The sequence below is a fragment of the Ailuropoda melanoleuca genome, chromosome 6 (genome assembly GCF_002007445.2).
Source record: "Ailuropoda melanoleuca isolate Jingjing chromosome 6, ASM200744v2, whole genome shotgun sequence".
NCBI lineage: Eukaryota > Metazoa > Chordata > Mammalia > Carnivora > Ursidae > Ailuropoda > Ailuropoda melanoleuca.
The window spans coordinates 15648770-15662474 of record NC_048223.1 but is presented as its reverse complement, the minus strand read 5'-3'; the positions used below and the strand labels follow the sequence as shown (position 1 = coordinate 15662474).

General features: G+C 40.5%; 1 protein-coding gene across 1 annotated transcript in view; it reads left to right on the top strand.

Annotated features, from left to right (window-relative positions):
- The window catches only part of ACP3 (acid phosphatase 3), a 45470-nt gene that overhangs the window by 8858 nt on the left and 22907 nt on the right, over positions 1-13705 (top strand). The window contains exons 3-6 of the mRNA XM_002926252.4: positions 3490-3576; positions 4251-4403; positions 9423-9521; positions 13055-13147. Coding sequence (XP_002926298.2) covers positions 3490-3576; positions 4251-4403; positions 9423-9521; positions 13055-13147 — 432 coding nt within the window. The remainder of the gene's footprint in view (positions 1-3489; positions 3577-4250; positions 4404-9422; positions 9522-13054; positions 13148-13705) is intronic.

The window sequence follows — 13705 nt, the reverse complement described above, 5'->3', positions numbered from 1 at the left end:
CTTTTTATCATATGTAAAAATTTTAACACCATAATTAAGGAAGAATACTTCTCATCAGAGTCCGCCTGCAATAAAGTGATCTGCTAAGCTTTGTGTTCCTTCTTGACCCAATATAAAAACCAGTGTCAGTGCGAGGCTCCCCTGCTTTCTAATGAATGACAGACTTGTTACTTAAATTACCTGAAACACAGGAAAGTGTTAGTGAGCTTAAAACAGGGGTTCTTAACCTGAGATTTACCTGGGAAGTTCTTTTTTTTTTTTAAGATTTTAAAAAATTTTTTGAGAGAGAGTAGAATGAGAGAGCATGAGCAGGGGGAGAGGCAGAAGGCGAGGGAGAAGCAGACTCCCCCCGCTGAGCAGGGAGCCCAACACAGGGCTCAATCCCAGGACCCTGAGATCATGACCTGAGCCACCCAGGCTCCCCTTACCTGGGGAGGTCTTAAAATCCTGATGCACTGACCACATCCCAAGGTGGAGAACCAGTGGTTTAGAAGAAAATCTATTAGGATGAGCTGAGACAAAACACCTAAGTGAAATTTGTAACGTTACTGTCTCAATCTCTTTTCAGGTGTTTAGGCATGGAGACCGAAGTCCCATTGAAACCTTCCCTAACGACCCCATCAAGGAATCCTCATGGCCTCAAGGATTTGGCCAACTCACTCAGGTTGGTTGGATTTTCAGCTAAAGATTGCTGATGAGTCTTAAGGGAAACTATGTGGAGTTTGTAATACATTGAAACCATATAACTACCTCAGTTACTCAGATCTGGGAGAGAATTTTGCACAATTACCAAGAAACTAAAATGTCTAAAATGTGTTTTGATCGTGAAAGGCGAGGCACTAAAGGTAAACTTCAATAATTTCTGATCATGACCAAGTCACCTCTAGTGACTAGTAACTGTAGAATTGTATAAAATTGCCCGTTTTGATCTTTTTTTTTGCCCTGTTTGGCTTTATTAATGCATAAGAGCTGTGCATGGGAACAGACGAATACATGAGCTTAAAGATGCTGAAGAGAGCCCAGAGACACTTGGAAGCCAGCCCCTGAGTTTCTCAGCCTTCCCCTAAGGAAGTAGAAAATAATCTTGCAATCGATAAACTGAATCAGCGGGGTTGGGAAGACAGGATTCCTCTGGAAGTGCTGATACCAAATTTGATTATTTTATCAGCTGGATATACTGGGATTGAGCCTTCTTATGAGTGGTCTTAAACATAGGGAGCCCTACTTTCTAAAGAGCACCAAAGGAGAAGGTGAAGAGGGGGTTGGGTGGAAGACAAAGTCATCTCTAGTCACTGCTCCAGTACTCCACCCCCTTCTCTTGCAAGAGTGGATGGCTCTTCTGTTTGGAGCCAGAGACCACATGTGTTGCTTCTGTCTCGACCAAAACACTGTTTAAATACATTAAGGAAATGTCATAGAGTGTATAGAGTTGAGTATCTCTAAACATTTATCTAAACATTTAACTAAGCATTTAAACCAATGGGTCTCGGTCTTGGCTAAACATTGAAATTATTTGGAGAGCTTTAAAAAATATCGATGTCTGTCTCCCAGACAGAGGTTCCTATTTAATTCATCTAGGGTATGACCTGGATATTGGGATTTTTAGAAACTCCTCAGTTGATCGGTTGACTCTAATGTGCAGCGAAGTCTGAGAATCACTTCTCTAATTCGACCACAATGTTTCATAGAGGAGTAATCCCACAGAGGCTGTTTGAGGTCAGCATCTTTTGGCTGCTGGGTCAGAGCTCCTCCCACCATAGCCTACCCAGCTTCAGGCTTCTTGGGAACAGTAATAAAAACTCAAGGCTACTTCTTAATACCTGTGGCTGTGTGGAGACTCCTGTTCCCTTATTCTGCTTTTCCAGTGAGACTCTAAGATTCTTTCAGACTGTGGGATCTGGATTCTCCTTCTGGGAGTCTCTGACTAGCCATCAGATTTTCCTAGAGCAGTGTTTCTCAAGCTTCCAAGTACAAATGTATCATTTAGAGATCTTTTAAAATGCAGGTTCTAATAGTCAAAGGAAATGAAAACACTAATTCAAAAAGATATCTGTACCCCCATGTTCGTTGCAGTGTTATTTACAATAGCCAAGATATGGAAACAACCTAAATGCCCATCAACAAATGAATGAATAATGAGGTTGTGCTATATATCTATAGTGGAGTATTATTTAGCCATAAAAAATGATAAAATCCTGCTGTCTGCAGCAACATGGATAAACCTTGAAGACATTGCGCTAAGTAATAGAAGCCAGACAGAGAAAGACAAATACTATATGATCTCATTTATATGTGGAATCTAAAAAAATTTAAAAATTTAAAAAACCAAACTCATAGAAAAAGGGATCAGATCTGTGGTTACCAGAGGCCAGGTGTGAGGGGAAGAGGATTGGGGAAGAGGTGGTCAAAAGATACAAACTTCCAGTTACAAGGTAAATAAGTAGTAGGGATTTAATGTACGGTGTAACGACTATACATAAAACAGCTCGATAATACATATGAAAGTTGTTACGAGGGTAATCCCAAGAGTTCTCATCACAAGGAAAAACACGACCTCTCTGATTCCTGAAGCTCTAGTAAAACTCAGGGTTAAAGACAGACTTGAAGGCAGTGTTTCTCAAAGCATGGCACTCTGCTACACAGATCAGAATCACTCAGGACAGTTGTTAAAATGCAGGTTCCAGGGCCACCCCGGGGTCTAATAAGCAGGAAATCTTGGAGGGAAATGCTGAGGCATCTGCCTTTCAACAAGCATCCCTAGATAATTTTGCTTCTGATGCACACTAATGCTTGAGGATCACAGAACTAAAGCAACATTTCTCAGTGTTTACTGGCCATCAGAATCTTAGTAAGCTTGGTACAAAGGGGCTCCTGAGCTCCACCCCCCCCAAAGGTGCTGGCTCAGTAGATCAAGATGGGGCCTAAGAATTTGGTTTCTAACATACTCCCAAGTGATGCTAATACTGCTGATCCCCAGACCACACTTTGAGTAACAGGCTCTAGTTTTTCATGAACCAGATGTAAGTAAACCGTGCAGATAATAAATCATTACACCCAGAGGTTGAAAGTGATCTTCAGATTCATCAAGTCCAACCTCTCATCAGATGGTTGAATTTCTTCCACAAAACCTCCACCAAGTGGTCAACCAGCTCCCTTGAATGTTCCACCGACAAAGATGAGTCAGTGATGTTCTACCACGCCAGAGATGAACCATTTACTTAAATCAAATCAATCACCAGCTGTTAACTGTGCAAGGCTCTATGCTAAGTGCTGCTGAAGTTGCATGTGTTTTCTCAAGAGTCATGGCTAAAGATTACAACTCTCTTTTGTTGTTTTCATTTAAAAATATGTTGTTGTTGTTGTTGTTGTTGTGGAACTATTAAAGTACACCATGGTTCGCTCTACACATTCAATAAGGAGAGATGAGACTCATACATGAGATGTGCAGAGTTTACTTTCACTGATTTTTGCTTTTATTTGTTCCCATAGCTGGGCATGGAGCAGCATTATGAACTTGGACAGTATATAAGGAAAAGATATAGAAATTTTTTGAATGAGTCCTACAAACATGAACAGGTAAGTTGGGGAGCCAAGAGTGGGAACTTTTTTTCCTGAAAGAATTTAACATAATGTTGCATGTGTAAAAGTGCTTTGCCCATTTCCCAAGGAGCTTACACAAGTCAGAGATCTTATTTACAAATGTACTCCTCCTTTTTTTTTTTTTTTAAGATTTTGTTTATTTATTTGAGAGAGAGAGAGAGAAAGAATGAGAACATGAGTGGGAGGTGGGGCAGAGGGAGAGGGAGAAGCAGACTCCCTGCCAAGCAGGGGTTGATGTGGGGCTCAATCCAAGGACCCTGGGATCATGATCTGAGCCGAAGGCAGTCATTTAACCAACTGAGCCACCCAGGTGCCCCAAATGTACTCCTATTTATACAAATACTTTGTTCCTAAAAAATTTATAAATATGACTAAGTTCAAAACTTTATGGACATCTATGGCAAATAGTTTGGCTCGGCAAGTAGCCTTCACTTAATTGGTCTCTTTATCAGTTCAACTATTGACGTACCGGGTGGCATTCTCATCATACTGTCTCTTCCACTGTAGATATTGTGATCATGATGCTACCACAATGTTTGCTAATGTTTTCACGTGAGGGTCCTGGCCTTTCTCAAATGTACTCTTTGCTCCACAGGGAAAAATGCACAGTTCCAATCAGTTGGAATCTCCTTTGATTTTTCCCACTCTAGGTTTATATTCAAAGTACGGACGTCGATCGGACTTTGATGAGTGCTATGACAAACCTTGCAGGCCTATTTCCTCCAGAGGGTATCAGCGTCTGGAATCCCAGCCTACTCTGGCAGCCCATCCCAGTGCACACACTCTCTCTTTCTGAAGATCGGGTGAGTATTCTGGAAAAACCTCCTATTTGACCTAGGAGGAGGAAGGCAGGTTGCCCAGTACTTGTGGGTTTGGAGGTCTGGACGCTGCTTGGTCTGTGCAATCTTAATATTTTTCTAAATAAAGGTGTGAAGGACAAAGTAGGATATAGGAAGCCCCAGGTAAGAGAAAGTAGGAACAGAATTTCAGTTTGGACCTTCATCAGCCACTTTGTTTTGCCACCCTTTCAACAAATGGCATATAGGGGCTCTGGGTGATATAGTCTATTAAGTGGCCAACTCTTGGTTTCAGCTCAGGTCATGATCTCCCGGTCGTGGGATCAAGCCCCACCTCAGGCTCCGCACTCCACGTTCAGAGCCAAGTCTGCCTGAGTTTCTCTCTCCCTGTCCCCCTGCCCCTCCCCACCCTGTGCCTCTCTCTCTCTCAAATAAATAAATAAATAAATAAATAAATAAATAAATAAATCTTTTTTAAAAAATGGCAGTTTTCCCCTCTCCATCTTCACATGTACACACACACACACACACACATACACACACACAGACTTCCCCTTGTTCTACCTTCAATTCCCAGACTTTTGGTGCCCCACATAGGGCTCTCCTTTCTCCAGAATATTCTAAGAGCTCTCTACCTACAAAATTTCCCTCCCCACATGAAAACCTCCATTCTGAGGTAGGGGAAAAAAAGAAAGATTTGAGTGCATAGTCAGTGACCAGCACTTTGATATGTGTCATCATATTTACTTTTCATAACAACCTTGAATGGACAATATCACTGTTCTCCTTTTATAGCCAGGGAAATATGTGCTCCGAGAGAGAGAAACAAAATAGGCTCAGTGCCACAAAGCTGGTAAGCATCGCTATTGGGACAAGAACCAGGCCTATCTCATTCCAGACAATTTCCTTCCCTGTAAACTAGTGGTTCTCAAAGTTATTATATTAGAATTAACTGAAAAAAAAAATTTTAAATCCTGGCACCTAGGGCACTCTCTATGACGAATCAGGATCTCTGAGGGTGGGATGCAGTCATCAGTACTTTAAAATAATGTCCCTAGATGATTCTAGTGGACAACCAAGTGTGAGAACCAGTACCGTAAACCAAGCTGTCTGAATGGGGCTTTTTGAAAGAAACTCTCAAATTTATTTGCACTGGGCAGGATGCACCAAAAGCTCTTTAACATTTTCAGAGGAACTGCTTTTGGTTTTAAATAGTATTAAATAAATCTAACTAACCTCCCAGGTGTGGAATTTAAGGCTATATGAACGAGGGGCATCCAGATGGCTCAGTCAGTTGGGTGTCAGACTCTTGATATCGGCTCTGGTCATGATCTCAGGGTTGTGAGATCAAGCCCCACTTCGAGCTCTGTGCTGGGTGTGGAGCCTGCTTAAGTTTCTCTCTCTCCCTCTCCCTCTGCTCCTCCCCCTTCTAAAAAATTAAAAACAAACAAACAAACAAAAAAAGACTGTATGAAAGCAATGGTTTGGGACAAGGAATCCATCCTGATTCCCCTGCAGTCCCACTGTAAGCATGACCATGTCCTCTCTCGGTAGCTGAGGCTTAGCATGACTTCTGCATCGGGCTGTTGCCCAGGGGCCCCTGGGGTAGGTTCTGTCCTCTTTGCCCTGCCAGTACTCCTAGACGTTTGACTTAACTGTTGCATCTGATGACGTAAGAATCTTCCCCAAATACTTTGTAGAAACAGCCTGAACCTGTTGACCTCAGTCTAGGTAAGTCTACTCCAACCACTTTTTTTGATGTTTCCTGAAAAGACAAGATGATTCATTTGTACGTCTTTCCTTCACAGAATCGAGAGAGAAGTATTATGATGATCAGTATTCTTAGGAGTTTGTGAATATTTTCTTGCAAAAGGAAAAAAAAATCACTGTTGCTACAGCCTTTTCTGCATAGATAGACACTGGACAGCAGCATCCAATTTAGCCAGTGTAGACCAAGGTAGATGTTTAACCCTTAATCCTGAAAGATAGTAATTAAATTATGTAGTAAAGAGACTATAGGAGCTATTAGAAGAGGAAAAGAGAGGAGTGCCGGGGTGTTTCAGTCAGTTAAGCATCTGCCTTCAAGTCACGCCGTGATCTCAGGGTTCTGGGATCAAGCCCTGGGTCAGGCTCCCCGCTCAGCGGGGAGTCTCCTGCTTGAATGCTTTTTCTCTCTCTTTGTCAAATAAATAAATAAAATCTTAAAAAAAAAAAAAAGAAAAGAAAAACAAAGGAGAGTGAGGAAGAGAGGAACAAGAATATCTCCCCATGGCTTCCAGCTACGTCCTCACTAAGATAAGAACAGTTCTAACATCGACCAAGAAACCTGACAAACATCCGTCAGTCAACACACAGTTATTCCCAGAGCTGTGCTAAAGGCTATAGAAAAACACGAGGCCAGGTTTCTTCCCTAATTTATCACCCATTTGATGAAAACCGATTTGCACGTGTGACACGTGTAGACCACGCTACAAAGTGGTGGGCGACGAAGCAAGAACAAGTTGCACCTGCTAGAGGAACTCACAGAAGGACCCCGGTGGCGCAACCACAGGGCAGCCATTCGAGTCTTCATGGAGAGAGTGAGAGCTTGAACCAGACCTCGGAGGAGGGAAGGAAAGGAGAAGAAGGCAGCCCAAAAGCATGGCAGTGGGTGAATATACAGACGGCTTGCCCTCCTGTGTCCAGAGTTCTTATTTAGAAGGAATGAAAACGTCTCATTAGCTATGTTGGGCACAGACCGGAGAATACACACGTAATAGCCAGGAGGAACCTTGAGACTGAGAGGCAGTGCGGTGGAGGAGGACGGCTGCATTTAAAGCCGGGGAAACCCAGGTCTGAGAGCCAACTACCATTTCAGACACTTGACCTCCAGTCACCTCCCTGCTCCAGTGTCCTTTTCTGTAACATGGGAACAACAGTACCTCTCTAACCACTTCAGGACGATTTGTGAAAACCCAGTTAAGAAATGGAAGAGACTTTGTGAATTGCAAAATGCTGGTTGGATTTTTAGGTGATTATCCCACTTATTTTCAGCTTCTTTCAATATGTGGGATGAGAAAATGAAAGTCTAGGAAGGTTGAGTAATTCACTAAAACCTCGACCTTTAAATGAAGAGCCCTGTGCCTTTTCCCTCCGCAGTGCTGTTCCTTCTGTGGGAAAATCAGAAGGCCATGCGGGAAAATTGGGCTGTAAAGCAGCAGACATAAAACACACCCGTGCACACACGATGAGCCATGCTCTGAGGTATCTGGCTGATTGTGGTTTGGAAGGAAAGAATACTAGGGCCTCAGAGAATAACCATTGAAGCAATTCAGGAATGAAACAAATGAAGGTCTGAAATTAGATGGTAAAGACGTGAGAGGAAGGAAAGCAAAATACGGCAAATGACAGAATCAGGAAGCAACTTTTTTTTAAGATTTTATTTATTTGAGAGAGAGAGCATGAGCAGGGGGAGGGGCAGAGGGGGAAGGAGACTCCCCGCTGAGCAAGAAGCCTGATGCAGGGCTCAATCCCAGGACCCTGGGATCATGACCTGAGCCAAAGGCAGATGCTTAACCAACTGAGCCACCCAGGAAGCAACCTATTTTTAAAAAGTTTTCTGAGCAGCTACAAATATGGCAGACTCTGTTCTAGACATTGACAACACAACAATGGACAAAACAGACAAGATGCTGGCTGTCCTTGAGTTGATACTTTATAGGAAATAGATAATAAAGTAAAAAATAGTAATAATCTCAAGTGGCGATGAGTTCCCCCGAAGGAAATAAAACAAGGCAATGTGATCATGGCTGCGGCTGAGTTCGAAGAGTCTGGCAGGAGTGACTGGGGGCAAGGTCTCAGGGAACAGGCAGAGCCCCCAAACCTGTGAGTTCAGGGGACAACAAGGAGGCCTCCGGTGTTTCTAGAGAAGAATAAGGGGGCAGTAGCAGGAAAGCAGGGCAGAGATCTCTAGGGTTAACTGAGTTTGGATTTTATTCCAAGTAAGATGAAAGCCAGTGAAAATTATAAACTACAGAATGGTATGATCTGATTAATGCTGTAGAAAGATTGGTATTTATAAAAATAAAACAAAAAGGATTAGGGTAGCTGTGGTATGGAGAATGAATTGTAAAGATGGAAAGAATGGATGGACGCCTAGTGACCAAATAGGAGGCCCTTGCATTAATCAAAACACAGGTTATGATGGTGGGAACAATGAATATGATGAAGAGTGTCTATTTTGGATATATTCTGAAAGTGGGCAAGGAAACTGATTAGTCTGTGAAACAGGATGATACATTTTGCCATTGGCAAAAGTAGATTACAAAGGCAGAATGGTTAAACATGAAGTTGACTTCGGTTTTGTACATGTTAAACTTGAGGAAGAAGAGAAACATCCAAGTAGTGATGTCCCCCAAGGGCTGGAAATACAAGACCGGCCACAAATGGAAATTCCGAGCAACAAAATAAGCTGAGTCATCACCAACCTAGAGACTATAGTTAAGACTACAGAAGATTGTCCAATTTATAATGGGTTTTAAAATATATTTTTCAATTTATTTAGCATATGCCCTTATTTTGACCGGAACTTAAGTCAATGAATGATTAACCAATCTTTTTCCAGAACCTCTTATTTATTTCTCTATATTTGTGTGTATGTTGGAGGGGGTGGGGGGGCAGGATGCCTTTGCACACACATGTGTATCTCGTGCTAGAAATGTAAGAGGTCCAGTAGGAAGCAACATAATAGTTATATCAACATGGAAAATGAGGAAGTGTATTTACCAACAACACAGTCCTTTTTAGGCAAGTTCATGAAAGAAAAAAGAAAAAGCTTTTCCTTTCTGTGTGCATATCCTACTATTTAAGACCTACAGACCATTTCTCTCTTTTTCCTCAATTTTAGAATTTCCATTCAGCTCAAAACACATTTGAATCTTTTATTCAGGTCACTTTGCACCTAAGGAGGCTTAAAATATGGCTGCAGATTCTCTAGCGAAGTTCTTCTGACTAATAAAGAATTTATGGTTTTTCTTTTGTCCTCAGTTGCTTTACCTGCCTTTCCGGGACTGCCCTCGTTTTAAAGAACTTAAGGAGGAGACTCTCCAGTCGACGGAATTCCAGCAGAGGTTGCATCCTTACAAGGTTAAAAATCATGTCATTTAGTGGTGTACAGGAGGGCGAGGTCCAAGACAAAGGATGAAGGTCCAGCTTCTTAAAGGTGTGGGAGGAATGTGTCTGCCAGTGGCCAGTTATAGCAGTGGGTTAAAATGTTCAATGCAGGTCAGTCATCACTATCTGGTCCCCTTCCCTGCCACAAGCCAGGAAAGAAGCCAGTCCCCTCTCTAATCTTATACCCATCTACCAAAAGAACCAGAAAGTGCATGCCTGGCTCGGAATAAATGCAAGTTTAAAATGATCTGCCCCAAAGAGGCTGAGGGGCTGGGACGATTGATTTCATATACAAAGGATAGTCTTTTTTATTTTATGTTTCCATTTTGCAGAATACACCCTTTTAAGACCATGCAAAAGGTAGATATAATGCTTTGTGTTTTTAAAAATAAAATTTTAAATCTCTAATACATTTACACAGTTCAAAAATTTTAAAAATATAGGGGCGCCTGGGTGGCNTTGGTGGCAGCGTTTTCTTATCTTGTCTTGCAGTTTCTTTATGCATATGCAAATAAATATGAATATATTCTGGAAACTTCCCCTTTGCTACATAAAAGTAGTATACTGTATTCACAGAATTGGGCACCTTGGGTTTTTTTCATTTAACAATATATCTTAGAAATATTACTCTATCTGTACATGAAGAGTTTCGTCATTTTTTATAATTGCATTTGAATTCGTGGACATACCATACTTTCTTTAACTAGTCTATATTGATGGACAAGTGAGTCATTTCTAATCATTTACAGTCTGTATGAGTATCTCGTGCATCTAAATATTTTCACAAGAATATCTGTGGAATTATATCCCAGAAGTAGAAATTATGGTGCAATTTGAAATACTATCGAATTGCCCTCCAAAGAGGTTATACTAACGTCTGCCCCAATCAACAATGCACAGGATTGCCTGTTCCTCTCTAGCCTTGCCAATAGTGTATTGACAACTTCGGGGATATTTGCCAATCTATAAGTATAAAATGGTACCACTAGAAGCATCCCTTCTAAAATCAGCAACAAGATAAGGAAGCCCAGTACCATCACCATTATAAAGCATTGTGCTGTTGTATTTTTCTCTTATGATAAGTATGTTTGGGATATCTTTATCTAGTTAAATGCCTTTTGTATTTCCAGTTGTCTTCATATCCCTTAATCATTTATCCTTTGGATTATTGGTTTTCTGTTTTCTGTACATTTTAGGAGCTTCCTGTATATATTTTGATATTTTTTTTCCGTGACACGAATGGCATGGTTTCTATTGTTTGCCTGTTGATATTGGTTATGGTGTTTTTGCCATGTCTGTGTTTTTATTTTCTTTGTGAATTTTAGAATCAGCTTGTCTCAGTTCCAAAAACTTTTTTTTTTTTTACTTTTTAGTGTTTTTATTGAGGTCATATTAAATTTATAAATTAACTTGGAGAATTTACAACACTATGATGTTGAGTATTTCTTCCTAAGAACATGGTACATTTTCCTATCTGTCCTTATCTTCAAAAAAATTTTTAAGGTTTTCTTCACATAGGTCTTTACATTTATCTTTAAGCTTGTTCCAAGATTATAATATCTGCAAATAACCTTGGCTTACCTCAACTTTTCCAATATTTTTACCTCTGATTTCTTTTTTTTTTTTAAGATTTTTATATATTTATTTGACAGAGAGAAAGTGAGAGAGCACAAGCAGAGGGAGAGGGAGAAGCAGGCTCCCCGCTGAGGAGGGAGCCTGATGTGGGGCTCAAACCCAGGATCGTGGGATCATGACCTAAGCTGCAGGCAGTCGCTTTTACAACTGAGCCACCCAGGCGCCCCTTACCTCTGATTTCTTTTGCATGTTTGCACTGGCCAGTATTTAGAGTACAGTAGGACATAACAGTATTGGCTGTGGGCATCCTCGTCTGGTCTTTTATTTTAGAAGTGTTTTTCTATTAAACATGCTGGCTTCAGGACCGAATAGTGATGTTTGTACCATGTTAAGGAACTACTTTCCTATTTTATTGATTGTTTTTATCAATACTGGTGTTTAGTTTTTTGAAAAAATATTTTTAACGTTATCTAAATATAATCAAGGAGTGCCTGGGTGGCTTAGTCTGTTAAGCGTTCGACTCTTGATTTCAGCTCAAGTCATGATCTCAGGGTTGTAAGATCTATCCCCATGTAAGGCTCTGTGCTCAATGGGGAGTCTGCTTCTCTCTGCCTCTGCCCCTCCCCCACCCACCAGCACATGCTCTCTCTCTCTCTCTCTCTCTCTCTCAAATAAATAAATCTTTTATATAGATAGATATGTGGATGAAATCAAGTTATTTTTCTCCTTGGATCAATTACTAAGATTAATTATATTCATAGATTTGCTACTAAAGAGCCATCTTTGCATGCCTAGACTCAAGCCCCTTTCTTTGGATATTGAGTTATTTGTTAAGATTTTACTCATACCTTTTGCATTCATATTCAAAGTAACATTGGATTATAGTTTTCTTTTCTGGCCAATCTTTTGTCAGTGTCAGTGTTGCACGTGGTTCATAAAAATGTTTTGAAAGTTTTCTTTTTTTTTTCTTTCTCTATACTCGGTAACAGTTAAAATAGCAATTAGAATTATTTGCTCTTGAAAATCTTGGTAGAATTTCTCCATAAAGTCATCTGGCCCTGGAGCTTTTGTTTGGTTTGCCTTGGTTGGGGGGGGGGAGATCTTTAATAATTATATTTATTTTATGGATATCTGTTTGAGTTAATATTTGTAAATTATGTTTTCCTAGAAAATTTATCCATCAAATAATATCTTCCACAAGGATTCCCATAAATTGCTGCCAAATTCATCAGGCAGATAGCTGAATAGTGGGTCTCATTACCATGACAATCCAAGAATAATATAGAACCTAGAGAAATGTTTGCATCCCATCCAAATTTCAAATTTATAGCCAGAAAGCTGGTCCAATTTCTGCAGTATATTCCTGAGATGCTTTGGCCTAAGACGTGCTTTCCCTTCTCACCTTGACCAGTCATATATTTGTGAGTTCTATTTCACCTACTTCCCAAAAAATTTTTGGACATTGGGCCCATTGGCTACACATATACCAGGTCTTATTCCTGAACCACCAGGTACCAGAGGTTCTGCTTGGCCTGATTCCAGGACAAACCAGGACACATGGCAGGAAGCCAGCATGCACCCACAGTTTTAATGCAATCATGAAAAATGACCAATTAGTGTTCGTGAAATTCTTTGGGCTCATACAACCACAGCCAATATTCCTGGTGCACTTTTATGTGAAGAACAGTGTTCTCAATGGGGGCAGATTTGCCCCACAGGGAACACTGGCAATGTTTGGAGACACTTCGGGTTGTCACAACTGAGGGATTAGGGATGATGTTAATCATCTGGTGGGTAGAGGCCAGGCATACATCCCAGCACCCTACAAAGCACAGGGCACCCTCCACAACAAAATTATCCAGCCCCAAATATCCATGATGCTGAAATTGAGTGACTCTAACGTAAAAATGTTTTCTCTGTGTGTGTTTCAGGACTTTATAGAAACCTTGCCAACATTTACAGGATACCATACCCAGGACCTTTTTGGAATGTGGACTAAAGTCTATGACCCTTTATTTTGTGAGGTAAAAGAAAAAATGTCAAAGATTAACTTGCAATCTGATTTTTTGACTTATGCCTGTTTTGAAACAGTTGAATACATTTTCTTACCCTTTTTTGGCAGATATATTAATTATGCTTCCTTTGACATTGAAACATAATTCAAGACTTCTTTATATTAAATTGAAAACTCTAACTTTTTCTCTCCATTATTTATGTTTTCCCCCTTTAGAAAATTGGAGGCAAAATTGCTTTTCTCCTATGTCTTGGCGTTTACTTATTTTTCAGCCACTCAGGACTGCTGGGCTCCTGTCATGGATTTTAATGAAAAAACAATATTATTATATAGAGGGAAGAAAAAAAAAAGATTACCTGATTTCTGGGTATAGAAATAAGCAAGACAACTTTAAGCCCGGCTATAGAAATTGGTTTGATTGGGAATCTCTTCCTTGCTGTACGTGCATATGAAATAATCTCTGAAGCTACATCAATTACCTTGGGGTTTTCAAGGCAACTTGGTATTTTTCACTCACTATGCACCACCTACTGGCCAGAAGGAGTACTCTATAATCCTGTTCCCTACT